The sequence below is a fragment of the Podarcis liolepis genome (assembly GCF_965112155.1).
Source record: "Podarcis liolepis genome assembly, chromosome: 5".
NCBI lineage: Eukaryota > Metazoa > Chordata > Lepidosauria > Squamata > Lacertidae > Podarcis > Podarcis liolepis.
In genome coordinates, this window is record NC_139556.1 from 79340458 (window position 1) to 79366049 (window position 25592).

The 25592-nt window shown below is 47.3% G+C and overlaps 1 protein-coding gene across 1 annotated transcript; it reads right to left on the reverse strand.

Moving 5' to 3' along the window:
* Positions 1-1162: 1162 nt before the first annotated feature.
* SIAH2 (siah E3 ubiquitin protein ligase 2) lies at positions 1163-24661 on the reverse strand. The gene is made up of 2 exons (XM_083504533.1): positions 23439-24661; positions 1163-3133 (listed from the first exon to the last, which is right to left on the reverse strand). The coding sequence occupies exons 1-2, from the start codon at positions 23862-23864 to the stop codon at positions 2576-2578; spliced, it is 984 nt and encodes a 327-aa protein (XP_083360659.1). The 5' UTR covers positions 23865-24661; the 3' UTR covers positions 1163-2575.
* Positions 24662-25592: the final 931 nt, after the last annotated feature.

The following is a 25592-nucleotide window of genomic DNA, read 5'->3' on the forward strand; positions in this document are numbered from 1 at the left end:
CTGATTTAAATTAGCCAGTATTCTGACTCTATGGCAGCACCGTATTTTCAGTAGACACACACTGATGGTCTGGAACTATGGCACTCAGTGCATCTAGTGACAACAGTTATTGTGGAAAGAAGAAAAGGTACAGGGCCCTGTTCTAGGTTATTAGAGGAAACTCAATTAGTGTTGGGGGAGGGGATGAAAACTCACAGGCACCCATGAGAGGTGGAACAGTGCGCTGCCCAACACACATGCACTGTTCTGAGCAACCATACAACTCTTTAAGTGTACAACACAGGCACAAGTTCAGTACTGGGTCTAGTGCAAGTTAGTTAATATGCATTCCCTGTAGTATGAAAGGTCAGAAATATACTGAAAATACGGTGCTGCCTTAGAGTCAGAATACTGGCTAATTTAAATCAGTATTGTGTACTTTCCCGGATAGCAGCTCTGCAAGGCTGAAAGGAGGATTTCCCTCAACTCTGCTACTCATATGTCTTTGAAAACTGGAGATACCAGGGATGAACCCAGGCTCATACGAATGTGGAGTGTGTACTCTGCCCCTAAGCTACGGTGTCTCCGGAAAATTTTTCAAATCACTTGGGAAGACAGGCAAACTAATGCCAGTGTACTGGAAGAAGCAAAGATCACCAGTGTTGAAGCAATGATTCTTCAACATCAACTTTGTTGGACTGGTCATGTTGTGTGCATACCTGATTATTGTCTTCCAAAGCAACTACTCTATTCCAAACTTAAAAATGGAAAGCATAATGCTGGTGGTCAACAAAACAGGTTTAAAGACTGTCTCAAGGCAAATCTAAAAAAATGTAGTATAAACACCGACAACTGGGAAACACTGGCCTGCGAGCACTCCAGTTGGAGAACAGCCTTTACCAAAGGTATCATGGGCTTTGAAGACGCTCGAACTCAGGACGAAAGGGAGAAGAAACCTGCTAAGAGGAAGGCACGCTTGGCAAACCCTTACTGTGATCAACTCCTGCCCGGAAACTTATGTCCCCACTCTGGAAGGACGTGTGGATCCAGAATCGGCCTCCACAGTCACTTACACACTCAGTGTTAAAACCGTGTTTATGGAAGACAATCTTACTTGGCTACGAGGGATCGCCGAAGAAGATATGACGGATGCGCAAATGCTTTTCCAGACAGCCCATGGACATTATTTTTGCAAAATATTTATTTAAAAAACTAGAGTAAATATGGCAACAACAGGAAACTTAGATAGCAAAGAACATAAACAAGACGAATCGGCACATCGCTTTTCCTTGTGTTATTTGAAAATAGCTTTTACAATGTTAATGTCAAGTACGCCAAACATCCTGGGTATATTTATAGGTGGGACCTATTTTTAAAACTGCTCAAAACACATCTTGTTTTTTGCCACCACGTTAAGTTAGCAGCTTCCACAGAATGTTGAGCCTCTTCAGCTCTTGCTGAACTGGATGGATGAAGAGGGTCAAACATTTTGCAGGTGTATGGAAACTCTTTCTTTTTTCTTTTTTGGAGGGCACGGGGAACAAACTGTTGGGAAGAAAAAGGACAAAACAGCAAGACCAACCAGATGGCAGCGGTACCCCCTGTTCAGTGTGTGAAACTGCAAAAGAACACGTCTGAGACATGTTGCCTAACCGCTAAGGCTTCAGCAACTTCCTGCATCGCTAAGAAGTGATACTGCCGTACTCCAATTTTTCTCTCTTTTGTTCTGTTACAAGGCCAATCACTGAGATCATCAAGAGAAGCAGATTTGTGCGGCTACACACACAAATGCAGCAGAACAAGCTGGTAACATTTCAGGTTGCAGGTGATAAACCACGTTTCTAAAAGGTCCCACACTCTGACATTAAAAAGTCCTGGCAAATGAGAACACTACTATAACAGGGAGATGCTGTGCTAGAACAGGACGTTATAAGGGTTGTTGTTGTTGTTTTTAACTGCCCCTCTTGCCGTCTGAAGGAGTACAATGCACTCGAACACCTAAGGAGTCCACCTCCCACATTCTGCATGTGCAAACTGCCTCTTTAAGTCCATTTCGCTGCTTCTCTTCTGATTCCAGGTTTTGCTTGTCAAGAAAAGGGATTCGCCTTCACCTTTTAAAACCTTAAATAATGCTATTTCTTTAAAAAACGAATCTCCTCCCTTCCTTTCAGATTAACAGGATAAAATCATCTTAACTGTCCTGTTAACTGTGCTTTAAAAAACTCTGTGGTACAGGCAGGTGGTGGCAGCAGTGAAGGAGAGAATGAGGATAGAAAACGGCCGGTTAAGAAAGAACCCTAAAGTCCCCTTCGGGCATCCCCCACTCACACGATTAACAATTACACAGGTCCCACATCATCGGGGAGCCTGCGCACGTGGAGTTGCCTCCCTGGCACGAACATGTGGATGGTGGTGCCGCGATGACCGGGGTACGTGTGTGCCAGGGAGCTGGGGCCCTGTTCTCCCCTCATGCAACTGTTAATAGGGTGTGAGGGAACACCTGAAGAGGGCTACAGTGGAACACCATAAAAATAAAAATAAAAACAGTCAGTGAAACGAAAGACAACAACATGGTCTCAATAATTACATAGAAATATCACGGACAACACGTAGAAATAGTCACATTGATCCCAAGGTTCCCATTGTCTGCAAAAAGGTGTGCTATGGCAGTGTCGAAAACAAGGCAGTCGCAGTTCATAATGGCCGCCGCCACCCCGTCGTGGATGGAGCGTGGGGTCGCCTCCCAAGTCAGCCTCCGCCGGTTGCCGTTCAGTTCGAGTCTGTACGCAAAGTTCTCCGCCTGTTTGCGGGTGCCGATGAGGAGGACGATGGCGAAGAACTGCTGGTGGCCCTCGTACTTCTCCTGCTTCTCCAGAACCAGCATGAAGTGGTGGCCGAAGCAGGACTGCATCATCACCCAGTCCACGGCCCCCGGCAAGTTAATGTCCGTGGCGAGGAAGACGATGTCCTCCCCTTGTAGGGTGGTGATGCTTTTGTGGGCGTGCATGAGGTGCGACATGACGGCTTCCAGCGAGCCCTGCCACTTGCACGAGGCGCCGGGGCACGGGCAGGAGTAAGGGCGGTATTCGCAAATGTCTTCATGCTCCGGTTTTTCTGTATGGTGGAGTGTCAGGGAGCAGCCTGTCGTGGCGTACTGGAAGGAGACAAAAAATAAAATAAAATAAAGGGTGGGCGGGTGGGAAGCACGGCTATAAAGCAGAATCGGCGGCTTGCTGCTTGATTTTGGTTTTCAGGGATGAAATCGAATGGACTGAAATACCCTGAAACTAGAGCTTGCCTTATAATACACAAACCAAACATTTACGTTTTTTGAACGTAATGGCTGGTCTAAACCATGGCTATCCTCCACCAAATGCCAAGATTACAGGGAACCAGACAGAGGGCCTTCTCGGTAGTGGCACCTGCCCTGTGGAATGCCCTCCCTTCAGATATGAAGGAAATAAGCAGCTATCTTATCTTTAAAAGACATCTGAAGGCAGCCCTGTTTAGGGAAGTTTTTAATATTTAATGCTGTATTGTTTTTAACACTCGATTGGGAGCCGCCCAGAGTGGCTGGGGAAACTCAGCCAGATGGGTGGGGTATAAATAAATTATTATTATTATTATTATTATTATTATTATTATTATTATTATTATTATTATTTCTGGATGCCATGTTGAAGACTTGTAACAAAGGTGAGGCTGTGAATTATTATTTCAACCGCATTGCTTTCTTCTGACCTTTTGAGTTTCCTCACCACCTGCCCTCTGATCCTTTTTCACTGGATGTGCTAGAGGTTCGACTTGTGGCCTTCTGTCTCCAATGTATGCGCTTTGAAACCAATCTGTGGCACCCTCCACAAGTCTAAAAGCGTGCAACAGAGGAAGGGAATGCCACACAAGGCTTGTTGGTTTGCGGGGCAGGAGCCTCGTGCCATGAATGACTTTAGGATTTTAATTCACAAGCGGAGACCGCTTGCTAACGAAGGTTGCAATATTGGTGGGTGTGTGATTACATGAAATTACAACCGTTTTTAATTCAAAGTAAGTGGCAGTTTAAAGACTCCATTTGTTTTTATGGCAAACATTTAACAGAGCAACAGGCTCGACCGATTTCTCAGGCGAAAGCAACTGCCAAAAATTTAGCTCCTCCAGCGACTCCCGTCGCAGCCATCAACTTCACACAAGCGCCGCAGAGCGCAATTAATTTTTAACAACTACTCTGAAATGTTTCACAAGGTCCAGCTCACAGCACCCAATAGTCAACTTTTCAAAAATAAAAACCACATTTGGCCTAAATTCAGATTTAAAAGCCTCACTTGCTGAATGGCATAATACATAAATCACTCTCAGATATAGATATATTAAGGAAACGTCAGTGATGGGGTCTGTTACTGAACTTGTTGGTCTGAGAGTTATTTGGAGACCCCCATTCACCTCCCAGAGCTATAATGCCCAGAGTGGTTTAACCATCAATCCCTCTTCCCATAAAACTCTGGGAATTGTAGAGGGATTAGAGGCCTCCTAACAACTCTCCACACCCTTAACAAACTACAGTTCCCAGGATTGGCCACCAACCCGCTTCCAGGCGCAATTTAAGACAACAACAACAACAACAATTTATTATTTGTACCCCGCCCATCTGGCTGGGCTTCCCCAGCCACTCTGGGCAGTTTCCAACAAAGATCAAATATACATTAAAATGTCACACATTAAAAACTTCCCTGAACAGGGCTGTCTTCTAAATGTCACGTAGTTGTTTATCTCTTTGACATCTGATGGAGGAGCCACTACCGAGAAGGCCCTCTGCCTGGTTCCCTGTAGCTTTGCTTCTCGCAGTGAGGGAACCGCCAGAAGGCCCTCGGCACTGGACCTCAGTGTCCGGGCAGAACGATGGAGGTGGAGCTGCTCCTTCAGGTATACTGGGCTGAGGTCGTTTAGGGCTTTAAAGGTCAACACCAACACTTTGATGCTCATGCTAGCGTTTAAAACCCTAAAAAACTTAGGCCCCAAATAAGTGGAAGGTTGCATCCTTCCCTACAGATCATCCAGAGTGTTGAGATCAGCAGGGGGTGGCCTTCTGGGTAGTTCCACCTTCCTCAGAAGCTCAGTGCATTGGGGGTGGCCCAGAAGAGAGCATTCTTTGTGGTAGCCGCCAAATTCCCTCTCCTCAGATGTAAGCCTGGCTTTTGGTAAGTGCTGAAGATGTACTTCTATACGCTGGTCTCTGACACTTGAGATGTGTGTTTTCAGGGCCCAGCCTATTCTTGTGACTCTAATCTGTGTTAACTTTTTAATTCTGAATTTGAAGGAAGTCAGTTTTCTTACCTAGGCATCTACCTGCAATATGGGGATAATAATGCTGACCTATCTTGCAGGGTTGTTGTAAAGATGACTCTGTGTGTGTTTGTGTGCAGTGGCTTGAGCACCTGAGATAAACTCATTATTGTTGTTGTTCTCATTTCTATACCATGTTTTATTATGTCCAGTTCTTTCTAACCTAGTAGTTCTCATTCCATCTCACATTCAGATGCACCATAATTGCACCCCAGCATTTCCCACTGAGCTTTGTCAGCTAAACAGCAATAGTAATTGTGCCATATATGAAAATCACATTAGCTTTGCTGATGTTACTAAGGATAATATTACAAAACTCAACACTAAAACCTACACCTATGTTAACAAAAAGGTGAAAGGCATTATTATTATTAATTTGCTTCTTGACAATTTCCTGAGATGTCCACTCCTTTGTGTACAACATGCTACATCTCAGTTTGGAACAAGGTGAGCAGATGGCATTTTTTGATCCTGCAAACTCTATGGCAAAGCACAGAAAGGACCGGCCAGTAGGTGAGAACATGCCACTCAGCTCTTGTGTAGTGTTTGCTCGCTGCACAGAAAATCCCCCAAACCCAACAGCTTTAAAGGCACACACAGACCCATAAGAAGTTGTGGTGAGTTTGTAAATGTATAAAAATATTACACAAGGTAAAAGGTAAAGGGACCCCTGACCATTAGGTCTTGTCGTGGCGGACTCTGGGGTTGCGGCGCTCATCTCAATTTATTGGCCGAGAGAGCTTCCGGGTCATGTGGCCAGCATGACTAAGCCGCTTCTGGTGAACCAGAGCAGCGCATGGAAACGCCGTTTACCTTCCCGACGGAGTGGTACCTATTTATCTACTTGCACTTTGACGTGCTTTCAAACGGCTAGGTTGGCAGGAGCAGGGACTGAGCAAACAGGAGCTCACCCCGTCATGGGGATTCGAACTGCTGACCTTCTGATCGGCAAGTCCTAGACTCTGTGGTTTAACCCACAGCGCCACCCGCATCGCATTACACAAGGTACAAAAGGTTAAAAGCACGGAAACAGAAGACTTGTGTGAACCATGAGACTTGGGGAATTCTTTTGGGGGAACTCCTATGGGGCCAAATTATCATTGCCAAGACAGACAACTTTTCAAGTTTCTAGACCTCGTGGTTGCAATGGAAAAAAATTATTTAGCATTTAGATGACAGATGAGAAACAGGCTTTCCCACCTCCAGACGCTTTCAACCCATTCTCTTTCTTACCCAGCTCTTTTATAGATTTCCCCTCCGCCCTCATTTCATTATTACTAAATGGTAAAGCGACAGGGGGAAATCCAAACGATGCAAATTAAGTGTTTTAAGAATATCCACTTGTGAATAATGTATTGTAGGCATAACGTTTCAATTTCCGTGGAATACAATTCTTTTGGCCCAAGACACACACACACACAGCCTAGATTACAAATCTTATCCTACCCCATTTATTAACAGTTTTAAGAGATTCTTTTACAGCCTGGTCAGTGAGCTTTGGAAGCACAAACTGTAAAGTCCCCCTGCAGAGAGAGGGAGGCACATGCTGCTACAGAGAACCTGGCGGGTATCACATACGATATATGTGCAAAAATGAAAGCACAGCAAACTGCAGCAGCCTGCCTGGCCCGCCAGATGGTACCACAGACAGGAACCTTCTGTATTGCAGCAATGTGCTATTGCTAATAATGCACAACTGAAACGACCTGCTTTGATGTCACACCCTTCATCAATTCATTATTGCAGCGGGTAATTGTGGTAGTGATTGTGACGTGACTCATCTGCATAGAAGACTTGATCTAGATAAAGATGTCTAGACAGCTCAGCCCAGGAGAAAAGACCTTTTAGGTTAGAGACCAAACAAACCAAGGGGCCCATTAAGAGTTTGTGGGCTGTGGTTTTCTTGGGAGAATCTGGCATCCGGGTGATGAGAGAATCGCAGCATCTCCATATAACTTGGGGGACGAGGGCGGGAGAAATATGAAGCAGAAATGAGCAGGTCCGTGTGCTTGGGACATGGACACGACTTACCTCTGAGGGCGCATTTACATTTCTGGGGGCGGGCAAAATTTTTGCGCATTCTTGCATCTGCCACAGCCAGACAGCAAAGCAAGCAGCATTTGAAATGATGCCAAGCCTCTTACACAGAGGTGGGAAGCATTCGAGCAGCAGAAGCCGAGAACCCAGCACATTAGTTCTACGGTACCCAGGGACATGTTCATTCTTGCCCCATTTATGCCTGGCTGCCTCTAAAATATGCATAACAGCCAATGTTTTATTGTGGAAGTCTCTCGTTTCTTTTGGGTACGTCCACAACACATCTCTAAAAAGCTGTGCGCTGGAAACTTTACTTTGAGCTGCCTTATAACATAACATATAGGGACGCGGGTGGCGCTGTGGGTTAAACCACAGAGCCTAGGACTTGCCAGTCAGAAGGTCGCCAGTTTGAATCCCCGCGACGGGGTGAGCTCCCGTTGCTTGGTCCCTGCTCCTGCCAACCTAGCAGTTTGAAAGCATGTCAAAGTGCAAGTAGATAAATAGGTACCGCTCCGACGGGAAGGTAAACAGTGTTTCCGTGCGCAGCTCTGGTTCGCCAGAAGCAGCTTAGTCATGCTGGCCACATGACCCGGAAGCTGTACGCCGGCTCCCTCGGCCAGTAAAGCGAGATGAGCGCCACAATCCCAGAGTTGGTCACGACTGGGCCTAATGGTCAGGGGTCCATTTACCTTTACTATAACATAACCTGTAAACATTACCAGTGGTTTTTTTTCTGGGCAGAGAAAAGAGTGGGAAGATTGTGATTATATCACCCACAACTGGCCTATTTGCACAAGCCACGCAGGAGCCCACATTTAGAGATACAGTGTTTTAGGGGCATAAGTGAGGCGCCTTAATCACAGTCAGTGTCATTGAGGACGCTGGGGCATAAACACACCCCACCCCCAGATACCGCTAACTATTCTGGGGTGCAGCTCTCGGATTGCAAGGCAAAATCGCTCGGAGGTGGGCAAATGACTTGACCTAGGGCCAGATCTCACTGGAAAATGCCAAGGGCGGGTAATAAGTACAAGACAGGACATTGCATTTCACATGAAGCCCCCCAAAGCTGAAGGTGGAAAGTTTTAGATCCTGTTAACATCTATGATCTATTTCACCAACTTGGCTCTTTTCAATTATTCCAAGTTTCCCTCCGAGATGCATCGTAAGCCGCGCCGCGCCACCCCCGGCAATCACCGTTAACTGCAGTCTCAGCAGCTGTATAGGTCAGTACATGCTGAGCTGGGCACATAGCTAATTGCGTGCTTATATTATTAGTTTTGCATTTGTGAAATACTGTTCCCTTACACTACAATTTTGCTATCGGTTCTAAAATGCAGAAGTTGTCTTCGACAGTTAACTCACTCAGGTCTGAGCACACGGCAGGACTGCATCCTGCAAGCAAAGATTTTCCATTTGGTTGCAGAATCCGGTTACCGTAAGCATTTTGACCAAAGAGAATTTCCAGGTTCTCATCACAGCTACAAAGGGCCAGATGCTTACTAAGTGTCAGCAAAAATGGCTGGTGAAATATCGGAAACCAGAGGAAAACTGAACTTCTGGAAGCAGAACTGTGCAAAGTGAGCACATGTATATACGCTTTTTGAGCAAGTCTAGTAAGGTTAAGGGACGCAGGTGGCGCTGTGGTCTAAACCAGTGTTCCCCAACCTTGGGCCTCCAGCTGTTTTTGGACTACAATTCCCATCATCCTTGACCACTGGTCTTGCTAGCGAGGGATGATGGGAGTTGTAGTCCAAAAACAGCTGGAGGCCCAAGGTTGGGGAACACTGGTCTAAACCACTGAGCCTAGGGCTTGCCGATCGGAAGGTCGGTGGTTTGAATCCCCACAATAGGGTGAGCTCCCATTGCTCGGTCCCAGCTCCTGCCAACGGCGTTTCCGTGCGCTGCTCTGGTTTCGCCAGAAGCAGCTTAGTCATGCTGGCCACATGACCCAGAAAAACTGTCTGCAGACAAACATCGGCTCCCTCAGCCGGTAAAGTGAGATAAGCGCCGCAACCCCAGAGTCGTTCATGACTGGACTTAACTGTCAGGGGTCCTTTACCTTTACCTAGTAAGGTTAACAGGGAGCTGCTTTAAAGAAGGACTGCAAACTGTAGTTTGTAGTTGGTCAGCACTAACCAAAGTTTGCATGAATTTGGAACTGAAGCCAAAGTATGTTTAGAACAGCCTTCCCCAACCTTGTGCCCTTCACAGAGCTGTCTTTGGTGGGGCTGAAAAGAGCTGCATTCCAATACATCTGGAAGGAACCAGGTTCAGGAACGCTGATTGAGAACACGTCCGGAAATGGATGAGGGAATCTGCATTTGTGAGAAATAATGGGGACGTGTGTAAGCCCCCAGTATATGCCTGATCCTCCAAATTGTGTTGGTAGCATTGGAATTTGCAATCAAGCAAAGGCACCATTTCCTTAAAAAGAAAAAAGAAACACTATTTTCGGAGCAGATACAACTAACATCGCATAAATGTTTAGATTTAAATTATTAAAAGGGTTTCTCTGAGCAATGCAATCTGATTTTAATTTTTAAGATGTTTCATTTTGGTTGGTGGGAAATTAAGCACGATCGCTGCTAGGCTTTTCTAAGTTTCTGCTTTTGCCAACTTACACCGTGTTACAATACTGTGGTTTTGTATTCTGCATTGCAGTTTAAAAGTCAGTTCTTCAAAAAAAGGAAAGGAGGAAAAAACACACACACCAAAGAAACAAGTCCCAGCCATTCATAATCTTCTAGTTAGTTCCCCCTCTCACTAAAGAAAACTTTCAGTTACAGCTAACAATAGATTGGAACAATCTGCACCTGGCGAACAATACCGATAATCAGCAGATCTGGACAAGCCCAAGCCGCTACGAGACCGAGTGGATGAAGAACAGAAAAGATCAAAGAGGAGGGGGAAGAGTATCAGGACTCAAGAGTCAGTGGCAAGTTCAGAATCAGAACTAAGGCGAAGGTCCTGCACAGCCATCAACAATCTAAGCAAAGATCCAATGGAGGAGTCATAAACTGGGGCCGCAAGTGCAATGGGTACCCTCCATATATTCTTGGACTCCCAACTCCCATCAGCCTTACCCAGCTTGGCCAATGGCCAGGAATTATGGGAGAGCACTAAACTGGCTACCCTAAGATACAGTATTCAAGCCACATGGTAAACTCCAGCCTCAGAGGAAGTGATAAGAAGTAGATGGGCAAATGCCAGATCAAAGGCAGCATCACGAATAAGCAGTGGCCAACAATAAAAAAGAGGACCAAAATCAATTGCAGCCAAAGCCAAAATGGAATAGCATAGGCACAGGAAGGCTGTGACCACTGTATCTTTTTCAAGCAGCTAAAAGTCCTGGCGGCTTCTGCAGAAGTCTAGATATATAGGCATATATGTATAAGGGGAGTAAGTATTCAGGTTGCACCTGGACAATGGGAGTGTCTGTAGTCCAATCTGAACACTCATTTACCATCAACAAGAGTCTTGGGTCTTGCAGAGCACTCTCTGCTCCTCCCTCCACCTTGCTGATAACGTCATCTATGACATGGGTGCTCCATGCAATTCTCTCGCATGAAGGCCAGGTGTAGATAGATGACAGCTGCGTTTGCTTGAACGGTGGAAATTCAGGTATTTCCACTATGATCTGCTACACTATATTCCAGTCTTGTTCCTAAGAGGGACCCACATTGTGTGGCAGATTAGGATAAAAGATCCAGTGCGCTTCAGAGTTGTGCAGGGACACAACTGTAAAGCCTAATAAATCATAGAATCATAGAATCATAGAGTTGGAAGAGACCACAAGGGCCATCGAGTCCAACCCCCTGCCAAGCAGGAAACACCATCAGAGCACTCCTGACATATGGTTGTCAAGCCTCTGCTTAAAGACCTCCAAAGTAGGAGACTCCACCACACTCCTTGGCAGCAAATTCCACTGTCGAACAGTCGAACTAATAAATAATATTTATTAGTGTAGAACTATAAATAATAAATACCTCTTTGGCTGATTGACATCAATGCCCTTTAAAAATGTGTTGTGAAAGGGGATTATTGGGTTGTTTTTATTATGTAGTTTCTGTTTTTTATACTGTGATTTTATGTAGTGAACTGCCCTGAGATCTATGGGTATAGGATGGTATGCAAATTTTAACAACAACAACTGTAGCTTTATAAAGACTCTGTCCACCGAACTATGAAGATCACCACCCAAGATCAGGTGAGCAAATCTGAACTAAAGTGGAAGTCTATATAGGCAAATATAATTTATATGGATTGTGGAAACAAAGAAAAAAGTTGGTGTGATTGCAATCCCATCTTTCCTGCGAGGTGTTTTTTGCTAGCGTAAATTCTTCCACATTTTGTCGTCACAACAACCCTCCCTGTAAGATATGTTAGGCAGAGAAATGGTGACTGGCTCAAGGTCACACAATGGGCTTCGTGGGATCTGAACCCGGGTCCTAGCCTGACACCCGACACTGCAAGGTGGCGATATCCCCCCTCCAAGCCAAGTACACAAAAGGAGTAACAACAAAGGTCCCCAACCCCAAATGAAGACGAAGAATGAGTCACTTTGGCTTCCGAGGAGCCGTTGCAGTCAGCACATGCTGGGATATATATATCGCCCAGGACCGGTATGAGGAGCAGACCGTGGTGTCAGCTTCACTCAGTGGTATATCGCTGGTGAACCCACCACCGCTCCCGGGTCCCTCTGTTAGCGGCGTCCACTCGAGGAGCGGTGGCAGTCTCACCAGCGACATATCCCTGAGTGAACCACCATCGCACTCTACCCTCATACGATGCAGAGGGAGAACAACCTGGGGGCCAATACAGTGGTACCTCGGGTTAAGTACTTAATTCGTTCTGGAGGTCTGTTCTTAACCTGAAGCACCACTTTAGCTAATGCGGCCTCCCGCTGCCGCCACACCGCCGGAGCACAATTTCTGTTCTCATCCTGAAGCAAAGTTCTTAACCCAAGGTAATATTTCTGGGTTAGCGGAGTCTGTAACCTGAAGCGTCTGTAACCTGAAGCGTATGTAACCCAAGGTACCACTGTACAGCTTGTTCCTCCTTCTGCATCTTTAAACTGCTTGACTGAGTACAGTACTACCTCTGGTTATGTACTTAATTCGTTCTGGAGGTCCGTTCTTAACCTGAAACTGTTCCTAACCTGAGGTACCACTTTAGCTTATGGGGTTTCCCACTGCTGCCGTGCGGCCGCCGCACACTTTCTGTTCTCATCTTGAAGCAAAGTTCTTAACCTGAGGTACTATTTCTGGGTTAGTGGAGTCTGTAACCTAAAGCATATGTAACCTGAAGCGTATGTAACCCGAGGTATCACTGTATGCAGCTGCCCTTACCTCAGTTGAGCAGTTAAAGGAGCCCCCCAGCCTGGCAGCGGCCTCCGTGAAACTGCTCAGCTGAGGGGAGTGTGGTTGGCGCTCCCACAGCCAGCAGCGATGCCCTGCCTGCTTGTCCGTGAGCAGGGGGAGTTCTGAGGCTGTCTCAGCTGGGGAGGGGAAGCCAAAGAAGCTGCGTTGTCCCACCCCGCAGGAGCCTGGGTGAAACGGCCTCAGTTCCTGAGGTGAGAGCTGGGGAAGTTTCACCAGGAGCCTCATGGGCAGAGGCCAATGCAGCGTGCTTTTTCAATGTCGTGGTACATCATCAAACTGTGATGTTTGGCTGGCAGCACACCGCAATGTTGAAAAGCTGATATTGCCCAGCCCTAGCTGGGACAATCAGTGCCGACTACTGGCGCTGTGGGTTAAACCACAGAGCCTAGGACTTGCCGATCAGAAGGTCGGTGGTTCGAATCCCTGCAATGGGGTGAGCTCCCATTGCTCGGTCCCTGCTCCTGCCAACCTAGCAGTTCAAAAGCACGTCAAAGTGGAAGTAGATAAATAGGTACCGCTCCAGCGGGAAGGTAAATGGCGTTTCCGTGCGCTGCTCTGGTTCGCCAGAAGCAGCTTAGTCATGCTGGCCACATGACCCGGAAGCTGTACGCCGGCTCTCTCGGCCAGTAAAGCGAGATGAGCGCACAATTCCAGACTCAGTCATGACTGGACCTAACGGTCAGGGTCCCCTTTACCTTTACCTTACTATTTCATTTGTATTCTCTGCTGCTCTTAAGCAACACCACCTGATTCATGCAAAAGCAGTGCAATTCCTTACCAACATGGTCTGCTGCAATCTGTGGTCTCGCTCCAAATCCTACCTAGCAAACTCCATTCTAAAGAACCCAAACCCCAGCCTTGTAATTAACAGCCCCAGGCTTGTTCCCAACTCATTCATTAAAATCAATCAAAGAACTAAAAATAGAACTGGTTCCCTTCCCTCCCCATCATATTTGTCATCAGCGATTCTAGAAAACAAACCTTGATCCTGCCTCTTATCCTACCTTTTAAGTCTTATTGGATCATTATAAAACAGGCGCAAGCATCTATTAATGCAGCCAGACAATGGCTAGTCAGAGGCAGGGAAGCAGCAAGCTTTTGATTCATTTTGATATTATTTTGAGAGGAACAAAAGGTGAACTAGCTTTGCATCACTGAGACCAACAAAGTAAAATAGTATGCTCGGAGAAAGGAAAGGGAAAAAATTTAAGGAAGCGAGGCTACTAGTGACTGGGATTAAAAGCACACACAGCATGTGCATTTCTGCTATTTAAAGAATTGGCCACCGTCAGGTCTCTCATGACCTCAGCTCCTAACAAGACAACAGCCAAATGCTAGTAAATGTCTACTTGCTATAAACCATGCAAATGTCCTCTCTAAATATCTAAAGCTGCCTAATACATTGTCCCCAGGCCAGTCACCTTTGAACCAGTTCTTAGGAGAAGCTGACATCTTTCCCCTTCCCTTCCTATTCTCCAAAGGCAGAATTTAGAGATTACAGAGCAATGTTAATAATGGCCAACTAACTGTCAGGAAGCTTAGTATGAGACACCATCACGCTCATGAAGAGCAATGATATACCCATTTTACAGACAATACCACTAAGTATCAGGCGTCAGTGGTTTGCCACAATATGAAGGCATTGCAGAGAGGATAATCAAAGCCTTCTGTTCCATACTCTCTGGCAACATGAAAGCTGTCACTCTAGGAAGGGAGAAAGGAGCCCACTTTTGCCCAAGTACAGTCATACCTCTTACATTAGGTTCATGTTGCGGATTTTTGGGTTGCAAATGCGACAAACCCGGAAGTGTATAATTCCGGGTTTTGCTGCGTGCGCAGAAGTGTTCTATGCGCTTTGTGCAGGAGCGCTCTATTGCGTCACGCACATGCGCAGAAGCGGCGCACTACTTACAGACTTTTCGTGGTACAAACGGCACCCCGGAACAGAACGCATCCGTAAGTAGAGGTACCACTGTAGCAGGAGTGGAAAAGCTGCGGAGTGGGACAAATTGAAAAGCATGGGAGAGAAAGCAAAGTGGCCAATTCCATCCCTAACTTAGCCAGAAGTCAAATAACACTGGCTATACCAATTTTGCACATTCCTCTAGGTCAGAGGAACCGGGCGGGTAACAATTCTGGCCAATCCAGTCGTTAACCCAGATCTTCGGTGAATGAATAATCTGGTAACTGCCCTCTTCTCAGCACTGTGCAAGCAACTCTGCAGAAACCCCTTAGACACTGGGGGGGAAAAATCCAGCAAAGGCACTGTTTGTGCGAAAAGAGGATTAATCAAGCACAGGGGTCAGCAACCTTTTTCAGCTGTAGGCCGGTCCACTGTCCCTCAGACCATGTGGTGGGCCGGACTATATTTTGAAAAGAAAAAATGAACGCATTCCTATGCCCCACAAATAACCCAGAGATGCATTTAAAATAAAAGGACACCTTCTACTCATGTTAAAACACGCTGACTGAGAAGGTGATTGGGCTGGATCCGGCCCCCGGGTCTTAGGTTGCCTACCCCTGGTTAAGCAGGTTAGTTTTGCACTTCCACGAAGTTACTTAGGCTGCCACCCTAACCCACTCTACCTGGGAGTAAGCCCCACTGAAGTCACCAGGGCTTACTTCTGAGTAACACTTGAACTGTTACTGGAAAACTTTTCTTTTTCATGCCCTCTATTCCTCCCTCTCACCCTAGCTATCACCCATGCCACCCATTCTTGGAACAAAACCAAGACACTACTGTACAGCCCATTAAAATCAATAGCAGCTTTGCCATCGATTTCAGTGGGAAATGGACTGCGCCCATTTGTTTACATGTTGGAGGGGTGGGGGAAAGAGAAATCCATTAAGCAATTTCCCCTTCCAGCTGCCAAACAAACCTGCGGTTGCTTGTTTTGGATTAGCAAAGCGTCCCCATCATCACAGATGATAATATTCCCCTATCATATGAGCAATGACAATCAAATTGCAAAGGCAACCCTTACAGTACAGTTCAAACACAATTAAGGTAGCATCCTGAAAATCAATTGATTGGTATCTTTAATTGTTTTAAAGTTTCTTCCCGCACCCTTTGTGGTGCTGTTGATTCTTGGGACGGCACTTCTATAGAGCTGGCCCAGGCAGAAGATGGGGTAAGAGAGGATGCTTATCTCGAACATGGGTGCCTCCCATAGCATGCTAAATGCTAATTACTATGCTAAATAGAGATGGGCCCATACCCTGTCCTTGTGCTCAGGTAGGCTGAAGGCAGACAATACACTCAGACAGCTGAAGGTGGCAACAATGAAGACACCACTATGAATGTTCTTGTTTATTTCCTCCCACTGCCATCTCTGGCCAAACAGGTTTTGCAAAAGATGCAAAAAACCAAAGCATTTGTTTATTATTATTTTTCGCAAACCTTCCAGCAGATGGCAGTGATCTCGGTAAGAGTGGAAGATGCAAGGAATGAGGCTTCTATCCTATGCCAGCTTTGACTCTCTCAAAAAGCCACTGTCGTGCTGAAAAAGTGGGGAGGAACCACAGCTGAGTGACATTGCACATGCTATACTGATAATTGTCCCAGGTTTGGTACCTATCACTGTCTGTTAAAAGGATCAGGAAGGATCCCCAACTGCTACCTTGGACAGCTACTGCCAGTCATGAGTAGACAATGCCAGCCAGCCCACAAGGACAAACAGCCAGACCTGGTATAAGCAGCTTCCTATGGATCTGAAACCGTATAGCTAGTTGCTCCATTTCTTAATGTTTCTGGTGCATATGGAGCACAGCTCAGTGAGAGAACGTGCCCTTTCCAGACAGCATCTCTATGTGGCATTGTCTTGGTAAAGGTAAAGGGACCCCTGAGCATTAGGTCCAGTCATGACCGACTCTGGGGTTGCGGTGCTCATCTCACTTTATTGGCCGAGGGAGCCGGCGTACAGCTTCCGGGTCATGTGGCCAGCATGACTAAGCCACTTCTGGCGAACCAGAGAAGCACACAGAAACACCGTTTACCTTCCCACCGGAGTAGTACCTATTTATCTACTTGCACTTTGACGTGCTTTCGAACTGCTAGGTTGGCAGGAGCTGGGACCGAGCAACGGGAGCTTACACTGTCGCAGGGATTCGAACCACCAACCTTCCGATCGGCAAGTCCTAGGCTCTGCGGTTTAACCCACAGTGCCACCCGCGTCCCTTGTAGCATTGTCTACCTGTGTCTAAAATCCTGCAGTGTAGACCAGTCATGGGGAATCTTGCGAAGTGCTGTGCCTTTGCACTCATGGGGATACCTAACATCACAGCCCTCCATTCAGGCAAAAGGAATTCTCAGAGTTCATGGGCACATTCCAGGCAGGCAAAGGAGGATGCAGAGCAGGGCTGGTGTGGCTCGGTATGTGTATGTGGCCTGTGAAGGGCCCCAAGGGCCAGATAGAGAACCCATAAAAGCCTGGAGGGCCGCATTGCCCCAAAGTCCTGAAACTGCCCATCTCCAGACTAGATGATTAAACACAATTTTGTCATCAGATGACAACCCACATTGCAATATTTCCCAGTCACCTATCGTTTCCATGGTAATTCTCCTAGAACAGGAAAAGCCTGCATTAAATGTACTTCTGTTGACCTTTAACAGCAACCGGCTAGAAAGGTCAGGCCACTGACTAGTCATGTGCTAAGATACTCTTTTTCTGTTTGAAGGTTGTTGACTTGCTAGACCTGGATGATGTTGACATGACTTTAGTGCCTTGATTTTTATTCTATTTTTTTCTTTCTTATTGGTGCCATGACGTCCACTGGGTGGCCTTGGGCAAATCACTTCCACTTAACCTGCTGTACAGTCTGACAATTTCCACACAGCCCCACATACAGCCACGACAGTAATCTAGACAGAAGGTGATGGGGGCATGGACAACTGAGACCAGGCTATCCCCATCTAGGAATGGCCATAGCTAGTGAATTCGCTGAAGTGGGATATAAGCACTTCCAGCCACAGAAGCCATTTGAGGCTGGAATCCAGGCTGGATTCCCAGACTATGAACTTGTTCCTTCAGAGGGAGTGGAACCCCTCCCAAAACAGGTTCTACACATAATTCCCAGACATGGGAACCACCTTCCCCCCAGCCACCCACAGTACTTACATCTTATCAGAATTCATCCTGAGTTTATTAGCTCCCACCCAGCCCTTCACTGCCTCCAGACACCGGTCCAACACCTTCAGAGTTTCTCCTGACTCAGATGGCACCATGCTCCAAATCCCAAGATCCCATGAATTTCAGATAGACCTTTTCTGAGACCCCCACAGCCACGTTGCTGAACAACAATCTCCTTGTGCTGCTTTCTGGAAGCAACCTTGCGGATAGCAGTGCAACCACTGAAACATAATACCTTCAACTACCACCTCCCTGGGTCGCTGCAGAAGAACTCCACGGTCAACCTTCTCAAAAGCCAATGAAAGCATAACCAACAAGGCTGTACTTCTCTCATCTCTTCCCAGATAGAGGTCGTCACTTGGGGCAACCAAGGCTGTTCTGGTGCGAAGCGAAGGACAAACCTATGAAATACCTTGCCAACTTCACTGTTGCTAAAGGCATCACACAAACACTTCTTCATTAAGTCAGGCATTTTAGAACATTTTTATTGTTTTACTCTCTGACTTCAAGCACGCTCTTGTCTGCTGGTTGCTTTGTATGCCTGTGCCATTGTTTTACTTATTTAGTGTTTAAAAACCATCCTGAAACCACCGATGGAAAGGCAGAGTGATCTGAACTAAAGGAAGCCGGAATAATGGATGATGGAGTAAATTAGGCTGGTGTAACTTACCCCTATTCCAATCTTTGATTTTGGGCTCCAAAATTTCAGGAGCACCCTGTGCGATGCTAAAATCTGACACAAACACCCCGCCTGCCTCTCACGCTCCGTTCTGCATAATTGTTGTGGTGCTTCCTGCAGTGTGGCACCGGTCATGCTACCCTAAAGCTGCCTCTGCTGCCAGTTGAGCTGGCCAGAGCCTGGCAGAGGGAAAACAAGCCTTTAAAACAGTTTGACTTGTGCCACCAGTGTTAACTTCTGATGGGTTGCTAGGTCATGTTTGGAACAGAAGTCTCCCCTGCCCCGTCAAGACGACCCCCCAAACCTCTAGAATGGCCCCTTTTCAGGACTTAACCCAGCCTCAGCTCAGACAGCTATGACTGAGCCCCAAGATAAGGTAGGATGGTAGTGCTTTGATTTTTATTCTATTTCCCCCCATTTTTGATGGCATATCTTCAGCCGAGCCAGGATGCGAGACTCAGTTCCAACTGAACCCAGGCTCAGCCTGAGACCTGCCTATTCCCAACTCTCCTCACCCCGGTGGACCATGGGCTTGGATTGCTCCCTTCAACAAAATATAGATAAAACAAAATATGTACTCTAGGATGTCTCACAATGCTGCATTTGTAGGGTGCGCAAATCAACTGTACAATGTATGAAGTGTCCCCAGGTTATGCCAATCGACCCTGTATGACACCTAACTTTCAGCGCAGCCCTATGCATTTTGACTCAGAAGTAAGTCCTGTTGTGTCCCATGGGGCTTACCCCTAGGTAAGTGGGCACAGGACTATAGCTCCAGGCTCTAACTCCCAGGTGTCCAGGTTCCACTATGTACTGCATACATTTCTACTGCTACAACGGATCCTCTTCTGGTGACCTTTGGTCTAAGTTTTGGAAATGAAAAAAGAAAAGAAGGATTCATGCACCTGCTGCCCTTACGAGCTGACCCCACTTTTGTGGTCAATCTTTCCGCTTGCCCCTTGAAACAACTGTGACATATGCACTCTCCTACCCAAACTAGGGCAATTCTAGTTTTGAGGCAGCATTTATATGTGTGCTTACCAGGCAGTAAACTTTTCTAAACAGAGCAGGTCTCACTTCCATGTAAACACATAGCATTGCTCTGCAAATTTCAAGAACACACCCATTTTACATGCTAACTATATTATGAACTATGCATTTAATGCTGCCAAAGCTGTAAAAGGTTTGGGTTAGAAAAGAAAATAAGTACTGCAAAGGTTTTCATTTCCATTCCCCTGCCCACAGAAAAAGAAGTTTTTCCCTTTCAAACTTTCTGGGAATTTTACATCCTATCTATGTAATATTTGGGAATCATTATGTATATAGCATGGCTTCATTGCAGGCAGATAGGTGGCTTATGATGATGTGGAGATTCTCCATGCAATATGTTGATTCTGAAGAAAGCACATTTCAAACCTGCAGGTTTTAGTGACTTCCACAGGGAAGCCTATCATGTTTTAATCGAATACTGGTCTTCAACTACAGTTTCGTGATTACCATTTGTTTCTCTGTGTAGAATCTAAATTCAAAACTCTGAACTGCAAGCACTTGTTCTGAGCAACTTGCGACCCGCTAAACCAAACGTAGCCTACAAGACGGTGGTCCAATAGGAACGCAATAAATCTCCGGATTTTGCCACTGACCTGTTACTGCTAAGCAGCAGAGTTGTTGGGACACTTGGCAGGTCACACCAGATGCCCGATGGGATATGTTTGGCTTGGTAGGTCACACACTAATGAGGAAGGCCCCAAATTCAGTGGCAGAGGACATGCTTAATGTGGGAAAAATCTGAGATTCAAGATCCCTGCCATTTCTGGATAGGGCGAGTGGAAGTCCCCTGTTGGAAACTGGAATGCCAAAGCCACAGAGTGCAGAAGAGCCTAACTCAAGAGGACACAACTTTATATGTACCAACCTCCGCATTGCTTTACCCCATCTCCCATCCTTGTTACACCTAGCTCAATACTGTCACCAGCCTCCCACAAGCTGTATCCCCCCACGATGCTTCCGATTACAACTCCCATCAGCCCCAGTCAGGATGACAAACATTCAGGGATGATGAAAGTCGTAGTACAACATCTGGAGTGTCCCAGGATGAGGAAGGCCGATGCAGTGAACTAAATGAACCAACAGTCTGACTTGGTATCAAGTTGGCATCCTGCAATGTTCAGGCCTGGAATGAAGATGCTGCCAGCTACTCCGTCAGAGCATTTGGCCCCTCTTTGTCCAGGACGGACTCCTCTTGACTGGCGGCAAGTCTCCAGGGTGGGTTTTATCCCGGCCCTGCTACCTGAAATCCCAGGACTGGACCTGGTGCCTTCTGTAAGCACACTCTATGACAGCGTACCTTAAATCTAAGAACTATGTGCTCTTTTGCAGCACCATTCCCAAAACTATAAGAAAGGAGCTGTCTTCCCTAAACGCCCCCTTCCCCTAAAAAAACAAACTCTGGTTGAATTATAGTCAAACCGACTCCCACAGGAGATGGTGGACTCTCCTTCCTTCCAGGCTTTTAAGCAGTGGTTGGATGGCCATCTGTCATGGATGCTTTAGTTCAGATTTCTGCATTGCAAGGGGTTGGACTGGATGACCCTTGGGGTCCCTTCCAACTCTCTATGATAGTATCAGTGGTTCAATGCAGCAACTCTCTATTTCCGCAAGTTTAATTTTTGCTTTTGCCACTGGAGCTCTTCCGATTGAGACTGTTAACGCGGGCGACATGGTCGCTTCCAGCCTTGCCTTTCATCAACACAACCTTAAGATCTGTGTCAATGTCATTTTAGAATGGTTTAGAGTGCATATTGATCAGCCTAAACCTGCGTCTTGGGAGCGAAACCGACACCGGTATATCTAGTTTAAGGGAGACAAGGGCCTAAAGATTGGCACTGATAGAAAGCTTGGGTGGAAACAGCTCTTCTCTCTGCCAGCTGCCACCTCGGTTTTTATCTTAGTTAGGGTGCTTCCAAACAGCCTCTCCCCCCTAAAAACTCACACTGATTGAGAAAAGGGGGTGGGAGCATTTAAAAGAAAAAGGTTGTAAATGGCATCACCACCAGAGATGGGATGTCGGTGCTGTTGCTTCTTTGTGCAACCCACGCTCATTTTTCTAAGTCCTTATGGACTAGCAATTAGCTATACTCATTCCAATCGTGAACTTGGGTGGTCAAGGGCCGATGGTTTAGGAGTGAAAGGGGGTCACCCCATAAGCCCTGAACAGGAGCATTCCTCTTGGAGGGTAGGGATATGTTGCAACCATTTTTACTAATAATAAGCACAAAGGATAGGCACCGTCCCAGTATAGGTTGCAGGTGCCCTTAAGCTCCAATCCTGTCCCCTTCCACAACAGCAAAAGACGTCATCAACAGAACCCCCAGCCTCTGACTGGATGCAGAGGAGCTCTGTGGCTTTGGACATGGGAAGTTCCTGAGCTCCCGGCTCAATATTTTAGGGGATGCAAACATGTTTCATCAGCAAAAGTATATCTTGGGGGGGGGGGGAATGTCTCTGCAGAGGTAACGTGCGAAGTTGGATTGTAAAGGAGAATCAGGTGTGTACAGCTTTCTGCACCCACCAATTTTCCTTTGCACACACTTCCATTCCCCAGCTGCCTGCAACCGAATCATGCAGGATAAAAAAAAAAAGTGGAAAACTTGTTGATGGGGAGAATCACCCCTCCCCACATCCCCCTGGCCTGCCCCTTCTCCCCTGCACGTATCCCTGCCAACTAACACACCAGAACCCAACTTGTCTCTCGCTCTGTCAAGTTCTGCCTTTCAGGTTGAGTCAGAAATGTGAAAGCAGGAGGAGGGAAAGGTACCACATTTCATGGGCCTTTGCACACATCTCTGCCATGTTTAGACCAATGCCCCAATTCCCTTAGCGCACAGCGCAGACTAACAGGGAGTGCATTAGCACCAATGTGTTTCAATTAACCGAGACACTTGGCAAGGCTCCCTACATGTTGTCAAGAATCTACTGACTGACTGAGCTATCCATCTCTGGCCTCCCCGTTTTAAAAAAAACCTCCTGTTTTACTAATCCAGCTACTGCTAAAGAGTTTCCAAATCATTTCCAAACTTTTATGCTCCCTTAGATCTCCACTCCTCAGTGGCCACTATTTTTGAATTATACATTAACTCTCAGGTGTAACATAGCATACGCTGTCAAGTGTAAGCAGGGATGAGGTATAACTATGACATGAGCCAATAATAATAATAATGAGAGATTTTAAAGTCTGTGTGTTCTTTCAAGTGCTCCAAGCTCTTCACATACAACTAAAGTAGGTTAATACTCCATATTGCAAGATATTAGGGAGCAAAACTGAGAAAGACTGGCTTGGGTACAGCCCTGGCACAGGTCAGGTGCAAAAGCCAGGAGCTCTCTGGCCCCAGTCTCTTGACAACAATGCACCAGAACAAATAACAACAGAGCAAAGATCTGCATTCTTGACAGGACCATGGACACAGTTTACTGTTGTGGATGTGAGCAAGACCCCGCACTTCTTCTGTAGCTTGAAGAGTAAAGGGGTTATATCTAAAGGCTGCTTGGAATAGTGGTTTGGAAGGTGGCGGAGGCAGAATTGCAGGCGCAGGTGCATCTTACATTAAAATGAAAACAGTCTCTGAGAATCAGCTCTCCAGAAGAAAAGGGCACTTCGTATTTGTTTCTCATGAGGAGTTAGTGGGAGGCGGGGGTGTGCTCACGGGGTTCGCCCCAATACTTCCCAGTAGGGTATGGAGAATTTCAGAGAGCTAGCTTTTAAAATAACACCTGGACCACCACAAGCTCAAGGGCAGGCGCTGAGCCCCGCTGCTTCCCTCGACCCAGCCCCCTCTCCCCGCCCACCTTTCCGGCGGCTGTGCCGGTTGCTGCCTGCGACCTGCCCTTCCTTACCTTGCAAGGGAAAAGGACGGCCGAGGCCACTTTTTCCATGGCCAGGTTCCTGATGCTGGGGGTCAAGGATCCCCGGCACGTGGGGCAGCAGCTCAGCTTCTGCCGGCATTGGTTGCACACCAGGTGCCCGGCCTGGCACTGCAGGATCGGGGGCAGCACATAGTCGAAGCAAACCGGGCACTCGAAAAGCGAGGTCAGCTCGTGGTGCTGAGGCGAGACCGGCCCGCCGCTGCCTTCGCCTCCTCCAGGGCTCGAGATCACAGCGGCCGCGGCGGAGACCGCGGAGGAACCGGCCCCGGCGGCGGAGATGGTGGCGACGGCGGCGTTGGCGGCAGCGGCAGGGGCAGCAGCCGGCGACGGGGTGTGCTGCTGCTGCTTGCCGCAGGGTTTGCTAGCGCTGGGTCCGGCGGAGGACGGGCGGCTCATCTCGGTCGGGACAAACCATCGAACGGCGGGCACCGAGCTGATTCGCTCACCGAAACCCCGCAGGCCCCCGCCAACGAGACTCCAAACAACAGCGCCCGGTTCCCTGGAGCCGCTGCTGCTGCTGCTCCTCGGAGAGCCCGGCCGGGCCTCGCCTCCGCGCCGCGGGAGAGCGCGAGCGTTCCAAAGTGTGTGCGAGCGTTCCAAAAGAGAAGCCCCGACGTTCCACCGGGCCAGCTCAGCGTTCTAAGCCGCTCCTCCGCCCCCGGCGGCCCTTCCGCTCCTCCCCCGGGCAAAGCGCGCGTGGTTCCTTCTCAAACCGCCCCCCCCCCACGCACGCCGTCCCTCCCCGGAACATTAATCTGACGCAAGAAAGAGAGGCAGGGGGTGGTGTAGAGTCGCAGCCTGCTCCCGAAGCCGATGCTGGCTCCTACTGAGCATGCCCTTGGTCTTTGCTGATGGCAAGGCGGAGACTTCGGGGGCAGGGGGTGGGGGTGGAGAGAGAGAGAGAGATAGATAGATAGAGAGAGAATGGGCGGGAGCGAGGAAGAAATCGGTGCCCTCTTTCTCTCCTTTACCCCGCCACAATCTGCTCCTGGAGATTCTCGCGGAGGCACCGCCCCCCCCTCTAAAATTAAAATAAAAAAAAACAGCGGCCGCTGAAGGCGAGAGAAAAAAGGGGGAGTGGAGATGGGCACGCGCGCACATGGAAGCTTCTTCACTCTATTGTTCAATGGCGCACCAGAGCCAGGATAGGCGCTCCGGCCCGCCATCTGCTGGGCATGGAACTCACTTCTTCGCCCGAGCCAATAATAGGTCCACAACAGAGCGCGCTGCTTCTCTTTGGAGGGAACCCATCGCTGTGTTGTACCTCCAAGAAGCTGGAGGAAGCAATGCTTTTGAATACCAGTTGCTGGGAAACCTCGCTGGATTAGGTGGGCCGCCGGCCTGACCAGCAGGGCAATTATTCTTGTCTTCTGAAGGAGGCTTTCCAAAGAAAATGTGATAAGGAGCGCACGGATCCGTGCAGGATCCCCACTGGACACAATGGGATTTACTTCCAAGATAATATGCGCATAGACCTGCACTGGACCTGCTGTTTCTACTGATCTTACCCAGCAGTTGACTTGGCTGTCTCTTCCACAGCACAGACATTAGTAGCAGTCTATAAAGTAAATATTTACCTATTTATTTATTAAATTTATATTCCGCCTGTCATCCGAAGATCAAGATACATAAACAAACCCCAATAACCCACCATACAATCACATTTAAAAGGCCATTGATTGTTTAATTAGCCCACAGCTTAATTAAAGGTATTCCACAAGCAGGGAGCCACCGCCCATAAATACTGAAGCACAACTCAGAATGTCCAGTTCATCAGTTCATTCTGGACATTTTAATCTACCTGTTCAAGCTGTTTTAAGATATAAGAATTTCCAATCCTGGGGGAAATGCAAACACTCCCCCCCCCCACTCCATCTTGTGCTGAATTTCCAGTGGCAGGGGAAAAATGTTTCTAATGTTTCAAGAATCAAGTCCAACAAATCTATAAGCAACTATATCGCTGTCAGTGGGCCAGATTCATTCTTGTTGGCACAATATTGTGCCAATGAAACATGCATGTTAACTAAAAATATATATACCAGATTTTCCTATGCAGAGTACAGGATATCACACACAAACACTCTTGCGTCCCAGTTTGGAGCAAGAGGAAGGAATCAGTTCTGC